The 24,546-nt window shown below is 34.6% G+C and overlaps 4 protein-coding genes across 5 annotated transcripts in view; all 4 read left to right on the top strand.

Annotated features, from left to right (window-relative positions):
* Window positions 1-24,546, top strand: part of LOC136811451 (intermembrane lipid transfer protein VPS13D-like) — a 130,073-nt gene that overhangs the window by 19,557 nt on the left and 85,970 nt on the right. The window lies entirely within an intron of this gene.
* Window positions 2,821-3,507, top strand: LOC136811544 (TLC domain-containing protein 5-like). Its single transcript, XM_067068165.1, has one exon. The coding sequence runs from the start codon at window positions 2,821-2,823 to the stop codon at window positions 3,505-3,507; it is 687 nt and encodes a 228-aa protein (XP_066924266.1).
* On the top strand, window positions 5,028-5,705 carry LOC136811542 (TLC domain-containing protein 5-like). The gene has a single exon (XM_067068164.1). It carries the CDS (start codon window positions 5,028-5,030, stop codon window positions 5,703-5,705), a length of 678 nt encoding a protein of 225 aa, XP_066924265.1.
* On the top strand, window positions 10,180-20,493 carry LOC136811450 (cyclin-dependent kinases regulatory subunit-like). Its single transcript, XM_067068057.1, has 3 exons — window positions 10,180-10,360; window positions 19,294-19,421; window positions 19,687-20,493. The coding sequence occupies exons 1-3, from the start codon at window positions 10,299-10,301 to the stop codon at window positions 19,776-19,778; spliced, it is 282 nt and encodes a 93-aa protein (XP_066924158.1). The 5' UTR covers window positions 10,180-10,298; the 3' UTR covers window positions 19,779-20,493.

The raw sequence follows: 24,546 nt of genomic DNA, 5'->3' as shown, positions 1-24,546 counted from the left end.
GTATTTCTTTTTTCCAAAATGTATACTGGGTTTTTATTACAGATTGTCTTGGTTAGTCGCTAGTTTGTATTTTCTTGGGACAAGCTGGAGTTTTTACAAGCTCTTATTTGATTTGGTTGGTCGTTAACCAGTAATAAAACAATTTTGCTACTTTTTCTAAAGAACTCGTCATCTCTATCACTTCAAATAACCAATTAGTGAAGTATCTTATAAAAACTCCAGCTCATCCCCAGTGCATATAACTTCACTATAGCCTTCCTAATTAGGAAATATGGGAAAATTGTAAAATACTTTAGGCAAAAACTACTGACTGGCAGGTCAAATCTTTTCATCTACAACTCAAAATCTACCCAGTCAGCGATGTCAACCCACCAATTTATTGAAGGAATTGAAGATAACTGTTCGATTACCGAACCAAATTGAACAGTTATCTAACTTAGAAATTCTGATAAAGTTCGACTGGAACTTTAGCTTAAGAAGAAAAGTCCATGTGTTTTCAACAGATTTTTTATAGGAGTGCTTTTACCAAGTCCTTTTGGGACAACAGGAATTTAACTCAAGAAATGTGCTTTTCAATCATATTCTTTCCCTGTTCTTTTGATCTATTCTAAAATTTTGTAGAGGCAAATCCCAATTTTCTTAAGGGTTATTGACTTTTCTTAAAATAGAGTCATTGAGTTTTTTATCTTTCACAACTACAACCTTCCAACCTGAGATGACCAATTTTGATTTGTTATGTTTACAGTCGAAAAATTTCAAAAATACTTGCACATTGTGTGTTATTTTCTAATCATGATTTTTGAGATCACTGTCTTATCCTTTCTATGGTTCACATTATATTTGATGCTAAGAGTTTTATCTGGCAAACCTGAAGAATGGTGTAATCGAACATTAACACTATTGCATTCTCTGGTCATATGTCGTATGATAGAATATAGTGCATATACAGATGGAAATCCGCTCCACAGAATTGGTGGCACAAACACTGTTATGGAAGAAAAGATTTTAATGTTTGCTTGCTCTTATTTCATTTTTGACACAATTTGGCTGCTCTTTGTTAAGTCTGATGAAGATCCCCTGATATTGGCACACCATGCTGTTGGAGTGTTAATGCTTCCTTTATCACATTGGTATGGATCAAGTGGTGCCGAGATTTGTGTGGCGCTATGGGGAGGAGAGCTCACTAATCCTTTCCTCCAATATCGATTTTATTTGAAATACTACACCATGCAAGGAAGCAGGTTGGCTTTTTGGAATGATTTTGTATTTGCTGTTGTGTTTTTGATCATTAGGGTGATCTTTTTTACTGTTCTATGTTATCAATTTATGGTTGCACCTAAAACTCACACCCTCATCAAAGCATTTGGACTATTGTTTTATTTTGTTGGATTGTCATGGAGTTATAAAATTATTGGATTCATCCAAAGAAAATTGATGTAAACTTTTTAAAATGTTATTGAATTTACATATGGATTTATGTTCTATGAAATTGTTCCTTCTATTTCTTGTTTTTGATTGGTAATTTATTATTCATGTTTTTAGAATTTTTTGGACCTGATTGAGTTAAATGTATTTAATTAAATGAAGTATACTTTATTGACAACATGACATTACTTTTATTTAACAGTGGATTAATCAGTACCAAACCAGGTTATAACTCTCACCTAAGAACATTGCATTGTACTATGTCACCAATAGGCCATTTTAAAAACATACAAAACAAACACAGATATAAACTTGCTACATGGTATAAATAATAATTATTGATGCTTTGAATTTGCATAGTTTGTACTTGCTATTTTATCTGTCACATCAATTTTCTAGGTTTAATGCTAAATTGCTCATCATTTTGAAACTTGTTTTCTATGCAAAAAAATATGCAAAGATTGGGATGATAATTGACAACTTTGTGTGGTTTAATGATAAGATTTGAAAAGTTTTTGTTGTATTTGTAAATAAATAGTATTAATTATAAAAAGCCCGAGATTTTAGAGTAGATATTATATTTGTTCCCATTTTATTTTTATTTTTAATATATTTCTATATTGTTTCATTTTAATTGAATTTTGAATTCTGAATTTTATTATAAAAACCAAAAATCTAGGTATTTTGAAATTGTAAGATGAGTATCGTTTCAAGGTGTTTAATGTCTTTATGCTGATATTTTCTATCGTTACACAGTAGTTTTGGTTTGGTTGGCTGAGACTCCACCTTTTCTCCTACTAGCAGTATGAAGGTTTGTGCTGTTTTCCACTGTTTATTAAATAATAGGATGACGATGGTCTTTGTACATGCCTGAAAAATGAATATTTTGTTGGTGTTAGTCTAGTTGTAGATATTTTGATTCTGTAAGGAAATATGGATCAATCAAATATTTTGTTGCCTGGCATCAGTCTTTACAAAAAGGATTATTATACCATCTAGCTTTCTCTTTGGCCCGAAAATTCCCAAACACTGTAATTATTGTCCCTAATTTGAAAGACGATGCTTTATTTGATTTAAAAGTTGTATTTGTAGATTATACATTATTTCAGATTTTATGTAGCAGCTAAGAAATATATTACATACATTTTGAAAATCTTCGAAAATAATATGGTTTTTCAATATTTTTCCGGATAAGGCTCCTTTAACTTTTTGTTTAAGAACCATGTAAGCAAAGTAGGATTTCTTTATGGACTGATCTCGGCTATTTTTTTGAATTATTTTGATGAATTAAGGTATGATAGGCAGTTTAAAGGTTTTGGTTTAAAAATCGTTTACCCCATTGTTCATTTGCTTTTTGTTTATTTTTTGTTTCATTTCTTCAGAAGAACACTAAAAATGATAGATTACATTTTGCTAGGAATTGGAATCGTGCTCTGGTTTTTTATATTTAAACTGATTCAATGGAAATGGAGCCTTGCCACTACATCAACTTCGTATGCAGTTGCTTTCTTACATGGGTTGTTTGCAGCGCGCTCTTGTGAATATCTCATTGTGACCGAGCAATTGTGGGATTTTAACCGGTTTGGAGGCCCTGTGTCACCCCTTCAAAAGACAGTGCTGACCATCAGTGCAGCTTACTTTTTATATGACACACTCATTTGTTTTATCATCAAAGAATCTGTAATGATCAAAGCTCACCACTTGCTAGCAACAATTATTTTCCTTGGTACCACTTATGCAGGAACCTCAGGACCTGAAGTTATTATATGTGTGTGGTATGGTGAATTTACAAATATGTTTTGCAACTTGCGGTACTTCTTCCAGCACAGTGAAAGATTTGCTGGGTCAATCATTGCTCTCGTCAACGACATACTCTTCTTTGTGTTTTTCTTGTCCTTGAGATTCATATTCGGTACATACGTCATTTATCACATTTTTATGATTGGGCGCAGTTTGTTGGTGGTGCGACTTGGTGCCATTTCTTTCACTTTCGTCAATATTGCGATGGGGAAAATGATGATCGAGGGAGCACTCGGCTTCTTGTATCCTCCCTCTAATGCTAAAGGTGATAAGCAGAAATGATGACACACCTTGTAGGTCCTTTCTTAACCCAGCCCTTTCCAGTGCTTTTTCGCGCGTGTTGCAATTTTTTGGAAGGTTTTAAAGAAGGAAAAAATAATTAAAAAAAAAAGATTCTTAATGGAATTTTCAACCTTTTTTGTTCTATCAAAAATGATATTTATATTAAAATTTAGTTACTACAAGTTTACAAAGTTTAAAACATCCCCTTCTCACAGACCCATTGCCCCACTTCCCACTGGAAAAATTGTACAAAATATCGTCGCCGGTGTAAAATATTATCCTCCAATTCTTGTTCTCACTGAAAATAATGAAATAAACCAATCCTCACTTCAAAATATTACGCTATTTCTCCCATTCCCTCTAAATTTTCTGACTCGAAAATAAAAGAATATCAATCTCCATCAAGTTTAAGTCCGTTATTTTATCCCTACTTGCTGAAAGAATCCCACCGGGTCTCTGTGAGAAGGGGGTGTTCTAAAAGGCAATTTAAGTTTTGGTGTTATAAACAATCGTCATTGCCGTAATCCTATAATGATAATGATACAATAAAAAAGGCCAATGAAATAAATAGTCTATCTTTTGTTCATAGTCTATTTTATATTTATTAAAAAAAAAAGAAATGTTATCAGTTTATGTTTAGAACTTTCTTTAGAATTGATTGTTAAATTTCTCCTTACCCTTGAAACTTGATTTTAGTTTCAACTCGACCACTTCTGAAAGATTTTGAACGCGCTTTATTCCATTTGTAGGCTAAAAAAACGGAAAGCATTTATTCTCTCTTATTTGTTTGATTTGTACTACTAATTGATAATTAGAAGAAAACTGTTTGCTAATGCCTCGCTCGTCTATCAAAATTATACCTTGACATTCCAGTATTGGCTTGGATACAAATTGAACAAGCTTCTTCTTCAGAAGCTTGATTAAGAAAATGACTGGATGTCTCAAGGGACTTGAATCACCTTGGCAATCGTTTCAAGACGAGGCAGAGGTTTTACGTGACCTAATTTATAAAATAGGCTGATTGAATCTACTTCTATCAATCTACTTCATTAGTTGCATTTTGAAAGGGCTTCGAATTGCCTTTTTTTATTTCGATTTGTTGTAACTTGGAGATTTGTAAAGTTAAAATGTTTATAAGTGGTAATATTTTTATGCATTGTACCGTAGTATTTTTTTGAAAACAAATATTTTTATCTTGAACTTTTTCTTGCATTTGAGAATAGATTTTTACGAATTTGGTCTGCGGAAATTGTACCTACTTTTCGTCGATCCCAATTTTTCGGTCAGGGCAGCTTTTTTTTAACGGGGTTAAGCAAACATTGCTGATGCTGATGTTTTTCATTTCCCCAAAAAAATAAAATCAATTTTAAGCAAATTAGATGTCGAGGCCATATGGTAGTAAAAGATTCACCTTTTATTATTCGGTTTATTTTTTGAACTTAGCTGTGCTGAACAAATACTTTTCACCATGATCTAACGTTTTTCATTTCTTATTTTTCAGAATTAAAAAAAAAAACACAATGTACTATAATGCACTTCTATTCTTCGCTGCAATCTGGTCAGCATATTATTTCTTGTTGTACTTTTTGTTTCGCAAAAAATACAATGCAGAATGGATCAGTCGTATGGTCTCTCTCACACATGCTTTGGCTATCGTTCGTTCTGCAGAATACACAGCGTACTTTGAAACATGGCCCTTTGACACAATGGGCTTCTTAAACACACATCACCAAAACCTCGTGTTATGTTTAACGGCTGGTTATTTTATTTTTGAGATCACGTGGTGTTTGTACATGCGCACTGAAGGTGTGTTAATGGTCATACATCATGCCATTAGTATCACTTCCATGTTGATCAGCCTGTGGACGCAACATTCAGCCTCTGAAGTGTTGCTAACCACGTGGGGCTCTGAATTAACTAATCCCTTTCTACAGATACGTTGGTTTTTACGAGAAACAGGGAATTATCAAAGCATATTTGGTTTTATTAATGATTTGGTGTTTTTTGTCTTGTTTTTCATCCTTCGAACGGTGGTTGGTACGGTAGTGGCGTATTATCTCTACCACGCCACTGAAACTACACTATTCATGAAAGTTTGTGGATTTTCTTTTTATGGGTTGAGTTTGGTATGGATGATCCAAATTTTCAAGTTTGGACAAAAGAAACTTTTTAATGGATACAAGTCTAGGATTGAATGATTTCTAGTTTTTGATCATTAGGATTTAATTTTTAAAGGTTTATGAAGGTCAATTCAAACTTGTGTTTTCAATTATTTGCCCCTGTTTAGACTTATCCATTCTAGCGCTTTGTATTAATAGTTTTGATTAAGATTCTTAGCACTGTATGTAACTGATTATTCTAAATCGAAATAGATATAGATAGATCGGTAGGGATAGATACTGGAATACTCCAGTCTCGTGAGCAATTTTGTATTCATTCTATTGCGTGAAGTTTTCGCCTCTTCTTACAAAGCATTTCGATCAATTAGATAATTTAAGATCAGAACTATTGCTTCAAAATATTCTAATTTCTCCATGTACCTTTTCGTTCATCACGTTTAATAGTCCTAGCCCGACAATGTTGTTCTTAGTATCAAAGACAACAATTTGTGTTCGTTCCATTTCCTCTCCTTTAAAAATGCATTATTTTTCATACACTTTCATTAGCAATTACAACAAATTGATTAATAAATATGGTCCGTATCAAACTTGCACCAAAACACCATTTGCAACGCTGCTCAAATCTACCAACAAAACCAAACAAAAATACGAGAAATCAAAGAAATCATCGAGGAAGAGAAAAAATAAAGAAAAGAAAATGTAACATTATTTTTCTATTCTCTTGGAAACCAATACATATTCTTAAAATCACAGCCGATAATTATAAAAATCTTAACTACCAGACCGACGAATTGGTGACAGAACTAATCTTGAAGATAAAGATTTATAAGTTTACACTTTGATACCTCTTACAACTCTTCCTTCGTATAATTTATCTTCTAAAGAAAATAAAAGGGGATTCCTCCACATTCAAATCCATGTTTTATACACCCCCTTCTCACATATCCGGTAGGATTTTTCAGCCTCATAAAATTCAGTGAGGATGGGAAAAATAGTAAAGTTTTTTGCAGTGAGGATTGGTTTATTTGATTATTTTCACTGAGGACAAAAATTGGAGGATAATTTTTCACCGGGACGATATTTTTGCCAACTTTTCCAGTGGATCTGTGAGAAGGGGGTGTTTTTATCTCTTGGGTTCTACGTTATTTACTTGTGTACTTTTAACTCGTTTTATTCTTTAAGGAGAATGAAGCAATCGTTAATTAAAACTGTCGGAGAAATTCGGTTTTACCAACGGACCACATTTAATCTTATACCTAAGTTGAGTTTTTGTCGTTTAATTAAAGAACTTTTATGCAGTGCTGGTGCAGAACATCTCCGGATACAAACAATAGCACTGGAGGCCCTCCAAGAAGCAACAGAAGATTTTATTGTCAGATATTTTCAAGACTCAAACTTTTGCGCTTTACATGCTGGTCGTGTTACGCTAATGGTTAAAGATATGAAATTATTGAATATCTTGAAATTTGAGCCGTAGTCAAGGATTGCCTGTTTTTTCCCGTTCTGAACTTTTTAGATTTATTTTCATATTTTGTTATTTTCTTATGATCATTAACGATTTTAACTGCGTACATCGTGCTTTTATCGTTAGCTTACGTTTTAAATTTTTTTGTTCTTGAGAAGGTCTTTAATTATGGGTCGTTTTGGAGGTTTTGTTACTGGTTGGAATGGGTAAGCACACACCCACTCTCAGATACGGGCAGATCATTGTCAATTTTCTCCATCAACTTCGTCACCAAATTTTGCTTCAAATTATTGATTATGAAATTAACTTAAGACTCGTTTTCTTTACTCAAACTAGTGACTACGATTCAAACATTTTACATGGAAATGAAATTATAGTCTACAATTTTTAATACAATAAAGCTTTTAGCCAGAAAATCTTCTCTTTTTTTAAATTTAGTTAGGAGCGACCAATTTGATTTTTTTTTTTTTTTTTACCGGCCCGACCTACCCTGAAATTTTAAAAATCGAAATAAAAAATAAAATTAATTTTCATATTATATGTTTATTTTCATCCTTCATACTGCCAAATTTTCAAAATTTTGGTAGTTTTTCATCAAAGGTTTCGAGAATTTTATGTTTGATTTTTCATTTTATCTATGAATTCGAGCTTTTTGTGTCTTTTTATTTTCTTTCTCGCATTTTTGTAAAGATAGTAGTTTTTGCTTTCTTTTTAGGAGATTTTATAAATGAAATTCTACTGTTATCTTTATTTTTTCGCCGCTACCGACCGACCCTCTTTTTTGGCCCGTAAAACAACAAGTTAAAATGGCCTCGCCTTATTGAAATTTTAAAACCGTCAATCATACCTCCTTTATCTAGAAGTATGAATTTAATATAGACACTGGATAAATAACAAGCTAGATTTTTATTGATTTCTTATGGTCTAGCCCTGTCTGCAAGAATTATTGTTCACTCTCCTTCCTTATTATCCTTTATTGAAAAAAGATTTTCGTAGCATTTTAATCACTTTATCCATCAAAACACGGTCTTACAATTCCCAAATTAGAACTAAAGTGTTCCTTAGAGAGGCAAGTGCATCAAGATAATTGCTAATTCACGTGTCGTTATGACGTTTCAAGCCGTTTTTTCATACCAAAATTAAGCCAAAGTGGGGCCAAAGTCTTATATATGCCACTTAGCTCTTTTCAGAAAGATGTTAGAAAGATATTGCCAACTTAAAATTCAGTGTCATTTCAGGCCTTTAGTTTAGTTTTTCTTTTGATCTAAATAATGTTTGAGTTTATCGACCCAGTTATTATATTCATATTGGAAGTTTATCGTGGCTTGGATCACGAGGTGTTTTTCTTGCCTAGTGTTTTTTTGTCACAGCAGATTCATTGATTTATTCATTAAGTATTTTCAAACTTTTGGCGAGTAAAAGTACAAAAACTTTTTAGAAATGAGATTATAAATAATATGCAATAGTTTTTCAAAATCAGAGAATTTTAAGCCATCGTGATATAGTTGTCTTTTGCAGACAGAGCTTGATCCTTGATTGTTTTCTTAAACAAAAGAAACACAATGCTTCGCTCACCACCGTTTTATGGGTTGTTTATCCATTCAGTGTCTATTTTCGATCGCCTGAGGGCGATTTTAACAGTGTAGATATACAAGTCAAATCTCGTTTTTGAAATCGAAAGTAAATGTTTGACTCGCTTAACTTTATAAACTCATTAGTTTCCTTACATTTTGTCTGAATAGGAGAGATTTTAAAATTTTTTCAGGCTATATCCCATCCCCTTCCTCAAAGTGTAACTTTTTTCTCTAGGGTCTACGCTTTACTTTTGCTTTGATCATGTGTTATGTACTGACTAATAATGGCAAAAGTTGCAGATCAAATAAAATGTATAACAGCCTTAAGTAGTCTATTGTATTCATCACTTTTGTATTGTTTATGACGTCATTCCCCTATCATTTCAATGTTCGTCTCATTTATCCATGTTCATTATTCTACATTATGCTTAGGGCTGTTAAATCGATTTACTTTAAGTGAGACAATAATTTCACAGCTGTTTTAAAACGCATGCGTAAACATTTTGTTTTTTACTACAACGATTTTGATAGTAAAATAAGTGTCCTGAATTGAAATTGCATGACAGTAGTAACAAAAACAACGATAAAGTAGCTTCTAAAGAGGTAAGGTTCACTCGACCATTTTACTCGACTTTATAATTTCGTCTAGCTGCTGTAATCTTGCCATTATTTATCAGAGACAGTTCTGCATCGCAGGGGGTAAAGTAATAAGCCATCAACTTTGCCCTTCTACGACTAAACGAAAAAATGGACAAAGTGAAAATTAATTTCTTAGTGAACACTACAGAAGGTTCTTTCTCCGATGATTTTGTCGGAAATAAGCGATCGCCAACAGTGTGTTTGAAACACGCTGACCTAGTTACTATTCATGCTAGAAAAAAATCATGAAGTTCGTTCGTAGCTCGCTGGATTGCTTAGAGATTTTTTTTTTTTTTGCGAAAATAAAATTCGAGTTAATTTTAACTCGAAAATCCTTTTTTGAAAATGAAAAATCGAGTTAGAGTTGATTGACGTAATTTGCACTTTTATTTTTTTGAGCTTCTCGCGCATTTTCAATATATACAAATTTTACCTCATAAATACTTCCAAGATGTTGGAAAAGAAAAGAAAATCTATGTAAAAAAAAAGATACTAGTCCCGGAGCCAGTCCCGGTATGGATCTTTGGATATTATCTCAAACGTAAGTAGTCAAAAGAAATAATTTAGAAATTTTTCAATAAAGAAATTAAAAAGCACAAATCACCTCACAGTTACTCGAACGAGTGAAGAGGAGACTTTTATGACGTCATAATTTAACTAACTCGAAGATTCCGTGCCTCACTCGATTTCCGGGCCTCTCCAATTAGGGTGGTGTGGGCGTGGGCGACGGAGCAGGCGGAACCAAATTTTTAGTAAAGCGAGCGCGAAACACAGTCGAGCTCAACACGAATATATTATTCACTCCTAAATCATACTATGTCTATCGCTGACGAGGAAGCGAAAACCCTAGTACATGATGATTATAAGGATTTTTGAGTGTAAGGTGTTCAGGCTGAACTCAACTGTACGACTTTGAATGGTGGCAGAAAATCAAAATTCAAAAAAACACGACAGGACGAGTCAACTTTATTCCAGATTTACTTTTTCCTAAGTATGATTCCAGTAAAAGAACTACAATACTCAGAAAAATATGATGATGGGGAGTATGAGTATAGGTTTGTATTCATTGTTTTAGTTAATTATCTTCATACAAGGGAATCTCAATCTAGCCCAGTTTGCATTATGCAATATGCATTATGTTACGACCCTGCCTATGCCCCGGACAGTCCGGGGCAAATGTCTGGGGTCTGAAAAAAATAACTTTTTCCCCGGACCTATGTCCGGGGCTCCAATTTTTGCGCCATAAATTTACCCCGGACGTATATCGCCCGAGCACACTTTAAACCCCCGGACATTTTATCCAGGTCTAAAACTCACCCCCTCACGCCCAAATATTTCAATGAATTAGAAAAAAGCCCGCGCGGTCAGCGATTCTATAAAAAGCGACCGCGCGGGCTGTCTGGGGCGTCCGGGGTAGTCTCTCAAAAACAAATAATACGGACCCCGGGCACGCATCAAAAAACCCCCGGACTGTCCGGGGCATAGGCAGGGTCGTATTATGTTTTATGCATTTTGAACCTGCCGGTGTGTCGTGGCACACAACACGTTTGCTGCTCAAGATCTCGAGTGCACAACTCTGAAAAAGACGAGTGCAGGTGCAAAATTTATAGTTTTCAGGTGCAAGAGTACAGAGTTCCGCTATTTTCTCTTAGCCCTGGCAATTCAGCTTTTTTTGCTGCGGCAATCATACTCTTTATCAAATTTGCTGAGGCAAAACAGCATTTTGCCGCGGCATTTTTTTGTTTATTGAATTTTGACTTGAGAAACTCCCATACAGCCTATGTCATCCAAAGTACTAGACGTCTCCTATATTATCAGAAAACAAAGAACTTAAACGATTTGGCACTTTTGAAGTTTCTTTGATTTTATTAACATTTGTCAGAAAATTTACCGTGGCAAACAAGGAATAATCAAATTTACGGCAGCTTTTACCGCGGCATTTGCCTCGTGCCGCAGCTAATTGCAAGGATGGACTTACTTTTGGATACTTTTGGATGTATTTGAGCGTACCGCTCTTTGATCCACACCACAATCTTCATTCAATCCACAATTCCTGAAGGAAAAAATGGATCAGCAGAGAGATTTCATGTCTAAAATTGAGTTTGAGTCAACTCTCCTGCACCCTGTATAACCACAGATTTGGGGTTCATCAGGAATTTTTTGCAAGTGTTTGTCAAGTGCATTTTTGAATTTGTCAACAGTTAAGGGGCCGTCGACAAACGAATTTCCTTTTTTTTAACGGCTTCTGGCCGTAAGGGGTGGGAGGGGGTCACTGCAATGCAGTTAAAAAAGTTTTTAAAAAAGGGAAAGTCTCACTGACAAATTTCATCAGTCCAAAAAGTAGAAAAATGTGAAGAAAGGCTAATTGCTAAGACCAAAGCAACCACACAACATTCACCTTATTCCCGATCACCAATTAAATGCTTCAACAAGAAAAATGACTGGTCACGTGACGAAAGTCGGCAATTTTTCCCTCCCCCTTAGTTGACTCCTTGCTCCACCCATCCCGCCCTGACTTGCTGCGGGGCTTGGAGTTTCAAAATTAGAAGGTCACGGCTCAAAACCACATGTTTATTCCGTGCGAAAAGAAGAACTTTGAGGATTACGAATCGAAAGAACATGGCGGCCATGGACCAGTGAAAGTATTTACTTTTGAAGAATTCTTTTGGCCGCTAAGACGTAGGGGGGAGGGGGTCTAAACCTTAACGGCCTCAGGCCATTAAAAAAAAGGAAAGTCGTTTGTTGACGGCCCCTAAATTTTTCAAGTTTCTACTGCTCTTTGGCATTGTATTGAAAAGTTTTGCTCCTTGCATAGTCAGGGTACTGTCACGTAATTTTGAATTGTTTGGAACAGCTTATTTCTTAAAACACATTCGTCCTAATCTTGGATGGTCTTTAGATTTGAAGCAATCATTGATATTTGGCACAAGATTTTCCAATATTTTCCAGGTGTATATGATCCTGTAGCGTTCTCTCCTTCTTTGAAGTGAGTATATTTTAAGCTTCTTTAGACTTTCCCAATAATTTTGGTGTGTTCCTTTTATTTGTTTTAAAAATGATTTCTGGAACTCTGCAAGTCTTTGAATAAGACTAATAGTACTGGGGTTCCATAACGCTGAGCAATAAACCAGTATAGGGATCACAAGTTATTTATAGAGAGTGATCATGGTATGTGTAGAGCGGGAAGTGAATGTTCGTAATATCCATGAAATGATGTTTTTGGCTTTTTCAATTATTAATTGATTCAATTTGATGTTTAAATACTTGACGATGGATTGGACAACATTCTCATCTATGTCTCCAATGAGTATCAGGAAAATCAGGGGTCCAAGTACACTTCCTTATGGAACACCTGAGATAACTTCTTGATTGTTTGATTTCACACCATAAACCACTACAATTTGTTGCCTGTCTCTCAAAAAGGACTCTATCCAATTATAGATTTTACCAGTTATTCCTAGCCTTTTGAGTTTTGACAGAACAGTTGATTGATCCAGCGGATCAATTTTTAATCGATACTTAATTTAGTCGAAGTATAATCGATCTATTGAAAAAATCTTGAGTATCGATTATCAAGTATCTATCGGTTAATCGATATCTAATCCATCGATTACTTATCGATTATTTATCAATTACTCAAGATGATTATCGATTATATCGATTAACTATGCCTGGTTTGTCAGTGCCGTGCATATTTTGTCAACATCCTTTTCATTGGATAAATACCACTGAAATATACAAGATAAGTAAACATAAATTTATCGCACGCGAGCACGACTTAGCTAAGCGCACCTCTATATACATTCATTATCTAAGAATTGAAGCGGGCAAAGATTACCGCGCAGGCTTATGGTCGACAAAGGTTATTGAAGTTATTGAAGATATTTTCCAAGGTACGGTCAACTGCTCTAACTTGGAACTATCTGACAAAACATGGGACGTCAATTTGGCCACCATTACACCACCATTTTACCGAAACCTCTAAAGTCATTTGATTTGACACGCGCCCTGTTGCTAAGACCTTTGCTTGAAATCAAAAGTGAAACCAAAATAATTTAGCACACACTGCCGTTCGGGTAGTATAGTATCGATAAAGTAAGGGAAGCCCTGACTGGATAGAAAGTATGATTGATAAACTTGGTGGAGTTATCAAAACAAATTTGTTGTCAAAGAGATTAACAGTAAGTGAAAATACAGGCCTGATATCAACAGTCCCATGTTTCGACCAACTGTCCCAAGTTAGAGCAGTTGACGGTAGACCTTTGGCTAGCTAGGCATTTTTCATCATTGAAAAAATATCTGTTTTCTTGTTCAAAAGTTGCCAAAAAGAGCAATAATTGATGTTTTGGCAAACACGATGGTCTTTTGAATAACTAATTACTCCCCATACATTACTTTCCCTCAGCCAATAAAAACATGATAAATTATCTTGTCTCTATTATTAAAAAGACCGCCGCGTTCGCTAAAACAACTATTGCCGTTCTTTATCTTTAATCACTGCCCAAATTTGGGCCGAAAAGTACCTAAAAATGGGGCTTTTTGGACTGTGAAATCGCTTCATTAGTTTTTTCTGATTTTTTGCATAAAGATAAAGGGCAAGGTTCTCTAAAAAGTGGGTCAAGTAGTTTTTTTCAGAAAATTTTTTTTGGCAGTAAAAATCAGATTTTCGTATTTTGGGGAGATTCCCTTTTGCCATATCTGACATCACAAGTGATTTGAAGAACGTTCTACACTTTTTTACTCTCTTGTTATTGGACCTACCCCGGTGGAGGTCCTATAAATTAACCTTTGTCCGTTCGTTCGTTCGTTCGTTATTAGCTTTCCTCGTGATTGGCTCGTTAGTTTTTTCTGATTTTTTGCACAAAGATGCATAACTATAAACCCTCGAATGTGACGGAGCCCGATTTTCAAAAAAAAAAATTTCGGCAAATTTGGGCCAAAAAACGGCTAAAAAACAGGTTTTTTGGACTTTGTGAAAAATTAGGGCGTTAATTTTTTCTGATTTTTTGCATGAAAGTAGGGTACCATCGTAGGTAAAAGATGGCTTAAGCGAATTTTTGCAAAAAAATTTTATTGGCTCAAAAAACGCATGTTTATCTATAACTATAAGAATCACTATTAATAAGCATACATCAATGTTCTTAGTCAAATTACTCAATTTTTTTATGAGATTTTTGCTCAGGAGGGCTTACTTTTAAAGAATATGTGTGTTTCGACTTGAAATTTTGGTTGCTTGGCGTGTTTTCATAAAATAACTGGCCAAATTCGATATTTTTTTATAAGCACATTATCAATTACTTAGGTATTAGCTTTTCTCGAGATTGGCTCTTTCATTCTTTACGATTTTTTGCACAAAGATGCATAACTATAAACCCTCGAATTTGACAGAGCCCGATTTTCAAAAAAAAAAATTGGGCAAATTCGGGCCAAAAAACGGCTAAAAAATGGGTTTTTTGGACTTTGTGAAAAATTGGATCATTAATTTTTTCTGATTTTTTGCAGGAAAGTAAGGTACCATCATAGGTAAAATACGGTTCAAGCAGATTGCAAAAAAATAGTAGTTGGCTCAAAAAACGCATGTTTATCTATAAGAATCACTATTAATAAGCATACATCAATGTTCTTAGTCAAATTACTCAATTTTTTTTATGAGATAGATGTTTTTTTTGCTCATGAGGGCTTACTTTTAAAGAATACATGTGTTTAGACATGAAATTTTGGTTGCTTGGCTTGTTTTTATAGAAAAGCTGGCCAAATTCGATATTTTTTTATAAGCACACTATCAATTACTTAGGTATTTGCTTTTCTCGAGATTGGCTCTTTTATTCTTTATGATTTTTTGCACAAAGATGCATAACTATAAACCCTCGAATGTGACGGAGCTCGATTCTTGGGGAAAAGATTTTGGGGTAAATTTCAGCTAAAAAGAGAGATGTTTTTTTGCTCTCGAAGTCTTTAATATGAAAGAATATTTCAAGAGCATGAAATTTTGGTTTCTGAACGTGTTTTTTTATAAGAAACAAACGACTAATTTTAATAGATCGTCACTATTTGTGTTCTGAATGATTGTTTAGTGGTCATGCTTAAATGTAGATATCAATTATATATGTGTTAAATGCATAACCAGGTAGGTCCATAAAAGTATCACTTGCTTGTCCTATTTTTATCTGATTCTCATCATCAGGTAGGTCGATTCAGCATGTAGCTTGTCTTTCTTTTTTCTAAACACAGAGAAAAAAAACATTCGTTTTTTTCTTTCTTCGAAACAACGGTTGAGAAAGAAAAACATTCGATTAGTTTTCATTCAAAATTCTCAGAGCAATAAGTGTAGAAAACTGTCTTTGTAGTCGAGTGCAGTTGAGTGTATTATTTGGATTGGCATTACTAGCCATCTTGTCTTGTTTGTTGTTATTTTTGTCTACTTTGTGTTCACGTTTTAGCACAACTTCAAAACTTAAGAGTTGAAAATAGCGGGAAAATAGAATGTTTCAAGGAATTTCCTCGGAGGTTCACGCATGCGCATAATATTTCTTGCACTTATAAGTCTGACGTCAATTACTGCTTCCAAATTTCATCTATTGAAATTTTGGTTTATGTATTCTGTTTTCGTGGAATTTTTTAATGGCATCGAAACAGAAAATGCTACATCTTTATAAATAGATTTTTAAAAGGATTTTAATGCTTTGCAAGTATTTCCTTTTGAATTATGAAGTTTGATCTTTTGTTGTTTTATTAATTTGTATAATGTTTGGTAAATGTAAAAGCCATAAGGTCGATTGATTCGATTCGATTGAGTTCGATTGATTCGCTCGGTCATTCATTTTGATCTGTTTCGAATGTATTTGATTATGATTGGTTCCATAATCAAACTCCATCGGCACAAGGTCATTTTGGTTGAACACAATTGAAGTAAACCTAAGTGATTGATCAAATCGTTCAAATCCAATTGAGCTCAATTGAAAATTTACATAATTTTCTGACTTTTATTGGCTTTGATTGTTCGATCGATCACTTCGATTTAGTTCGATTGGTTTTATTATTAAAGGAGTATAGTTCGCAGGTCTATTGACCTCTATGAAACAATCTAATTCAAATTTACAGTTCATCAATAACGGTCTTTTTACATATTTTCTTAAAGTAGAGCTTAGCCCGAGGGCTACCTCTCACTTTCCATACACAGCATTCATCCTTCTCATTCTTCGTTTTCTCTTTAGCTTTTTCATGCCATTCTTTAATGGGTTCAAGTTCTTTCTTGGAGAAGTCATCTGTTACACTGAAATTATCTTCGTTTAGTTTATGGACTGAGGCCATAATTCTTTCTTGTCTTCTTCATTGGCCAACGTTACTTTCATGTCGCCATCTTTTCGTCTTGAACATATCATCCTTTCGAGCACCGATTCGTTCTGCAGTGACAACATTTATCTTTAATCTCATACGATTTCCTACAACTTCCTCCACGTAATCTTTGTCACCGGCCCGCTGTTCCTCTTTGTTCTCATCTTTATTTTCACCCAAATGATGGACAATGATGTTACATCTAGTTAAGTTCTTCCAGCGATCTTCTTCTCTTTCTTCTTTTTCATTTTTGATAAATTTCTTGATGATAACCTCCTGTTTCTTCACCTCTTCCTTTGTGATATCTGCATAATATGTTGCCCGTTTTGGTTCTTTAGCGACGTCTTCTTTGTTCATAGCTATATGTTCCTCCATTTTCTTCTCTAGATTATGCAATCTAGTGTTGAAAACAGATTCAAATATTTGCTGACCTCCATCTTGACATTCTGCTTCCGTTATTGTTTGCGTTATTTGGTTACTTCTGACTCTTTGCTTACTTGTTTTGATTTTTTCCAAAAGTATTGGCGTGACTGTAACACATTTTTTACATTCGAAGCGTCGGCTTTTGTATTGCAGACAAAGCTGAATTTGGTATGCGGGAAGCTCCGAACAAGCATAATGAACGAATCTCTGGCATTTCCTACATTGTAACATGTCATTATCCTTTATTATGTCATTCGTGAAGCATTTATTGGCGGTACAGGATCCATATTTTTCAGCATTTTCAGTGGATTTTTCATCGATTGTTGCCATTCTTTTTCATTCATTCGCAAGAGCGTGGCCGTACATATTGTATTTGATCAACTAGTTAAATTTAGTTCAATGAGATTTGATTCCAAATTCTTGATTGGGTTCGATTGGTATTACCTGGCTGTGTCCAAGCAATTAGCTTGCACAAATTTGTGTATATGGTTTTTGATATGAATCAGCTCTCATGTTAACGCCCCCAGACAACTAACAATTAGGCTAGGCTAGACTTACCTCTCTTTCCTATTCCAATCAATCAACTCAAGGATTCTTCTGTCTTACCTTTACTTTTTCCTTTCCAACAACTTTTGTTTTGTTTATGTAAGTTTTAAAACTCACAAGTAATGAACCTCTTATAACTTCACCCAGATAAATATACCTTATTACACAAATATTACTAGGCAAGTATTCAACGGCCTTGAAATTTTAACACGCAAAAAATTAACACAAATTTTATTAGCTTTTTCAAGGGCACCACGGCTGGTTTTAATTAAGGGGGTTTTTATTAACACGAAATTTTTCAATTCGTGTTAATAAAATGACTAGTAATATTCGTGTAAGGGTAGTTGAAAACCTTCTGTCGGATGTCATTCCGTACTTTTTTTAAACCACAAGGTGAACCAGTTTCATAGAATGTAACCCCCTGGCTCCTAGGGGTGGCTAGAAATCAAAACTCTGACTGGGGGCTCTTTTTTCCTAAGATTAGGGGGGACTACTTGCTCAGGGGCGGCCTCTGTTTAGGTCTGTTAAATTTTTTTTCCTTGTACATTTTCGTTGTGTGTAATGATAAAGTCGTTCTATTGACGTTTGTTGATCTAGAATTTCCCGGGGGGGGGGCACTGGGTTTGCGGACTGACGGTATGTGCAGGCCAAAAATTGGCTTTTAAAATTGCACCCTTACAGTGCAGCAAAAATCAGTGAAAATCATACCCTTAGAGTGCATTTCCCCCAAATTTTCGATCCTTTTCGTGCAAAAAATGGTCAAAATTTTTGGTCAAAATATCTAGATTTTTCAAGAATTTTCTGAAATTTCTACCCTTACAGTGCATCGCTAGTTTTTCCGACCCTTACAGTGCATTTTAAACATATTGGAAAAGGTACCCTTAGGACCCGCACATACCGGTCGGTCCTTTTTCCCAGCTGCCCCCCCCCCCCCCCCGGGAGAATTTCAAAAGAAGACATTTCATTTCAAATTGTTTTTTCGTTTTAGGTAGGGGGCTCTCTATTTAGAATTTGGATCGAGGCTTAATCTCAGGGGTGCTGAACCTTCAGGGGGGGATTCGACCCCTCTGCACTCTATGAGTTTCTAACTTTCCTGTGGGCGTGATTTGGCGTTCTGTCATCGCAAAATATTTTTTATGAAAATTTACCATATTTCAACCCTAATATAATCTAGATAGAGGACAAATATTAACCTCGATTCTCTTTTGGTTGTATTTTGCAATTTCACAATTTCACGATAAAAAGAACTATTTAGAAATTATTTCCTTTAACAGAAGTTGAATCAACATTGAAATATTTAAAGAAGTCGTACTTTATGCGTACAAACTCTCACAAATTTCGCGAAATCTTAGTTTTATGAAATTTTAGTTTATGCACCGAAAACGTGAATTTTCTACATTTGCGAAAGTTTATGCTTGCGAAAAATTATTTTTTGTCATCGCGAAAGTAAATGTCATAGATTTCGCATATTTTTTCGGCTGAAGTTTTTGATTATTCAGCATGGCTTTGTTTTATGATGTGAAATCAAGTGCGTATTACTTATGGGTAATGAATCAACGGATCTTGCACTAATGTACTTCCCAGTTTTCTCAAAGGTAACGAATCGAGTGGGGATTGAACCCACGATCATTTGTTTTATGTTTTTCCACTACGAACTTCATCATCATTTCCTGTCTCATTTTAGGCACGTTATAATTCCAAGAAAATATGTGAAGCTAGTTCCACAAAATCATCTGATGACAGAAACAGAATGGAGAAATTTGGGAATTCTACAATCACCGGGATGGAAACATTATCTCCTTCATTCACCAGGTATGATGATGAGATTTTATTCATCCTGTACATCATTTTTGCAGCACTTACCAAATCTTGATACCTTATCGGGGAAAAAAATGTTGGAGTTTCAATTAGTTGGGGAAAAATTTCCTCACCCCCTCAAAAATTTTGTCACTTTCCCCCGACATTTTTTCCCCGATAAGATAACTCGAATATATATCATGACCTAAAACTTGGATAGATGCAGGCTTATCTGCTCACAGCTAGCCCTAATTGAAGTGACATAATTTTCTTTTTACAGAACCACATATTTTGTTATTCAAACGTAAACTAACAAACACTGTACCACTTGGAAATGCTACCAATCGAGCACCGCCTCAAATGGAGGTCTAATCTGCAATTTCAATTTGAGTGGAACAAAAGAGTGGATTCGACTAGGAGTTGTTTTATTGGTCAAGGAAAGAAGATTTTAACCCTCTACTAACTTACTAACTTATAGTTATAGGATGGCAAATAAGGTTATTTTTAAAGAGTTTATATTGTACATTGAGAGCCATGTTTTTACGATTTTATTTTCTTAACACTTGTATCGAACACTTTGGATTTGCAACATATAAGTATTATAGATATTTGATAGATTGTCAATATATACGATGTGAGTACACCAAAGGGTATTAAAGGTGAAAATATAGCCGGAATATTTATGATCAGGAAAGATTTTATTTAGGGGGAAAGACCGGTGTCTAACCAGGAACATCATAATTAAAGAGAAAAGTTTGCAGCCTGGATATCAAGGTGAGGGAAAATTTCACCATCCACTTTTGACTGTGGAAAATTTACTTTAGAAAATTTGCAATTTTCCCCGACCTTTGATTTCCATTTAACTTAATTTTTGGACAAATAATGAGCCCTGTTTGGAAGTGGCTCTATCGGGCGTTATCATTGTGTTTTTGAAACTACTTTCAACATAGAGATCCTTATTGTAAAGTTTTTCGAGTAATGTTTTACATATATTAGACTTTCATAATTTTGTTTTAACTGTACATAAAAATGAAACTTTTATGAAAAGCGTTAAATCTTTAAGCAAATTAATTGCTTCAAGCTATAACTTCTGTGTTGTTCATTTAAAATCCACTTTAATATCAGGAAAAGCTTTTATTACTCGGCAAAAAAAAAGTGTTTATAAGATTTCATTCTCGTTTGCTAGGATTTTTACTTGTATACTAGATTTGATTGATATTATGCTAATTTAAAACTTTGGGAAGAGCTTTTTTGGTTGATAATTTTATTCGATTTCTTTTCTTTTCAGTATTTAAATAAGAAGATGAGAAATCATTTAGTAATAAAGATTGGAAGCAATTCCACATTGTTTTATTGGTATGATGTTCAAACACTTCGCCAATTGAAAGAAAACATCGAAAAAAGATATACTATTCCTCCTGAATGTCAAACAGTTTGGAGTAACGGTATGAGAGTCACCGATGAATTATTTCGAGATCTATATGACAACCGCTTTGAACGAGATATCCATTTGGAAGTTGAAATCACTGACGAATCTTCGTATGAAAACATCGTTCAATCTAGAAGAAAATTCGCTTCTCAAAAATCAGAAATTCGAAAAATAAAATTCTTCAATCTAAGTAAATGGGAGATCTTCAAATTTACGTTCAAAAATCTTGATACGAGATCGACAGTAATGGATGTGAAGCGTCATATTCATAGTAAGAAACGCTGGCAGCCTACGGACGAGTTGCATATCTTGCATAAGAACTGTATCATTTTGAGTGATGAGCAACTCCTTGTTGATCTTTTCCTGGATGGAAATATTGGTATGGAATCGCTTTCTTTTCGATTGTTAGTTCAAACAAGATATGTTTTTGACGCAGAGGGAAATTATGTTCAACCTGATAATTCTTTTACCGAAATCTTACCAAATATTGAAATTGTCGTTCCTGGGAGAGACGATGTCGTTGAGTATCCATTGAAAGAGATTTCTTCTTTCAGTGTAGATGATATGAAGACATACGTTAGACATTTATATGGAACGCCTTGTGAGGAAATAGAATTGATTTTAGAAGGAAGCTCGCGAGTGCCTGTTGGATACCTTCCTATTGCTTGGACAGAAAATCCTGACTTAACCCCACAACAAATCAAGTTGCTCATTTATCATACTCCGAATCTTGAATATCAACACATTTACGAGAAGAATGATATTCAGATGATGCAACCAATCGAGATTACATGCTTCAACAACAGTTTCGAGAGTTTATTTTATTCTTACAAAGGTGAAAGTGGATCATCCATCGAAGAGTTCATTCAAGAGTCCCTTCAGATTCCAAAGAATAAGATTCTTCTGTATTTCGACAATAAATTGACTTTCGAATTCGAACTACAAACGAGGATCCGACTTGGTGATATCGAACCTCCGCTGGTCGTTCGATTTGCTATTCAAATCGATGAGGTCGAAGACGAGAAATTACTTGAGACGGTTACAAGGCATAATCTGAGTTGCGTCAAATCTGTTATTATTAAGCATCCATGTGATGAAAATATCGCGTTTTGCCAATTTTCGATATCAAAAGTGGTAGGGAATTCTCAGTATCAAGCATTGTGCGCCCTGGTGCGATCACAACACGAGGATCTCAAGTCTGCCTCCATCGAGTTTCATCACCAGGGTGAGCGAATCTCTGAAAATTTGGAAAACTATTTTGTGAATGATGAGGGTGGGATCAACGAAAGTGTTACGTTGTTCCTAATCATTAAACCCTCACTCGATAAAAATGTTCAATGTTTTTGTCATCAGTATGGTATCAAGTTTTTGAAGTCGGTGAACATTAACTTTCTGACAGGTCAGTTTTGCATTGATGTTCTAACGCAAACTGATTCAATAAAGACGATAGAAGAGTTGAAAGTCAAAATTTACCAATTGAAAAACATTCTACCTCATTTACAAATGCTCCATTGTAAAGAATCGAACATCGCTGAGATTACAGATTCTATGAAACTTGATTCGTTATCAAACAATCAATGTGAATCGATCACATTTGATCTTATAGTCAAACCAGCACAAAGTATGGAAATTATTTTCACTTGTCCTTTTTACCGAAACGTTAAAGAAGCATTACCAGTGTTCAAAGAAACAGATACCTTTGCGTATGTCAAGGAGCAGTTTTCTAAATTGAGTGGTATCCCTACCTGTCTCATTTTCCTTGGTTCTAGTTACATTATCCGGAACGAATATTCAGATGCTGAACCAGTTTGGATGTGTAGTAAAAGGCGACCTGATAGAAAGGTTATAATATCAAAGAAAGTGTTGTTGACCATCGAAAACCCGATGGAAAATACACAAGAAGAACAGGAATTTGCGCTTTCAAGCGCTTCTTACGAAGACAACATAGAAGAATTACGTATAGAATTAAGTCATGCGTGGAACAGAAAACATAAAAACCCTGATGTGACGCTTTCTTGGCGCAAAGTTGATCATTTTTCTTTTGAAACCAAACTGAGTGAAATCAACGAAGAACGACTTGTGTTTTACGTCAGGCCTAAAACTTCAAGTTGTGCTATTTCTTGATGTATCACAGTATTTTATTACTTAGTAATAAGAGAAGAAATTCTTTTTGACTTCAGCCTAAGAATTTCCATTTTCATTGCTCACATTTCCCAAAATTTCGCGCTTTTTCGTCTCGCGAATCTTTCTTCTCGTACTTAGAATTCAGCGAAACTTCGAGCTTTGAAGAAATTGGTGAAAATTGATAGAATGACAGAACAGGGGTGCCCCTAAATTCCTCCATATTTAAAAATGGTGACAAGAAACGAGAGATTCTAGCTGGGGTCAAAACATACCCATAATTATGCAAAGTTTGTTCATGCCAGGCTACGCCTGTGTCGTTTAGTTCACAAACTTTTGAAAGTATTCTTTCCGGGATAAATAGAGTAAATCAACCGTTAAAGGACATAAGATTAGTCTGATTCGCATACCTCTATGATGATAAACCAAAGATAACTTCCTAATAAAATAAACTTATTTCGTTAGAGGATGCTTCAACCTCCAAAAGTACCGCTCTGCAAACTCAACCCTCTCCCTCTTTGTTCGGTTTTGTATGATTCTGAGCGCACACAATTGTATCACGCCTGATCTCATCTACAAGTAAAATCAAATAGTTGTGCAATTGGGGCTCTGCAGTCTGGGTAAGAGATATAATCTAAGTTTGCTTTAGATCAATCTACCAAATTTTTCGAGTGAAGCGTTTTACTCGTATTTTCTATTTTGATTTCAAAGTCCCGAAAGGGCTAGATTTTCAAACGAATTGCCGAGTTTGGAAATTTTTGCGAGGATTTAATTTCGATCCAAAATTCGTCAAATTCGCCAAATTTAATCCCCGCCAAAATTTATCCACTTAAGGTACTTATTTCTCATCCAAAACGCGTGACCCGTTACCGTGAGTATCGCAGCATATGAAATATGTGTCTGATATGAAACGGGAACACTTATGTAAAAATAAAACCTTTAATACAAATCTTAAGTTTTTGTTTTTTTTATCTCTTGTGATATCTATTTTCTAAAGTAATCTATTCCAATATTCTTTAATATATACTGTAGGATATGTATATGTAATCACATGATAACGAGTGCAATTCGAATATAATTGCACGAGTGATTTTTTTGTTATTAATTTTCCGAGTCCGAAAGGACGAGGAAAATTCGAAACAAAAAAATCACGAGTGCAATTTTCGAATTGTACGAGTTATTATGTGATTACGAGCTAATCGCACAATGGCTTTCACTACTTTTTCCCAGTTAGGAAAGTAAATTACAGAAATTACACTGAGAGTTTTATATTGTTCTCTTCTCTTTATGTCTTTCTTTTATTGTTGTTTATTGATTTTCTTTCTCACAAAATAAATTTCGAATGCAATTAAAACGTTCGATGCAAAAAAAATGTAAGAAAAAACATTAAAATCAATTTTGTAAATATTGGCGCCTCATTGAAGAGTGTGATTAACGATTAATTGCTCTCTACAGGATGCAATTAACGATTAATTGCTCTCTTTGAAGGCGCGCCAAAGAAGAAAAAATAACTCATCGTGCGATTAACTGTTAAATTTCACAATGGTTTTGGACAAATCTTAGGCTTTTTTGCGTTCGGTGATGTAAGTA

The sequence above is a fragment of the Clytia hemisphaerica genome, unplaced genomic scaffold (genome assembly GCF_902728285.1).
Source record: "Clytia hemisphaerica strain Z4C2 unplaced genomic scaffold, Clytia hemisphaerica genome assembly, whole genome shotgun sequence".
Taxonomy (NCBI): Eukaryota; Metazoa; Cnidaria; class Hydrozoa; order Leptothecata; family Clytiidae; genus Clytia; species Clytia hemisphaerica.
The sequence above is the reverse complement of the archived record's forward strand: the minus strand, read 5'-3'. Positions and strand labels throughout refer to the sequence as shown.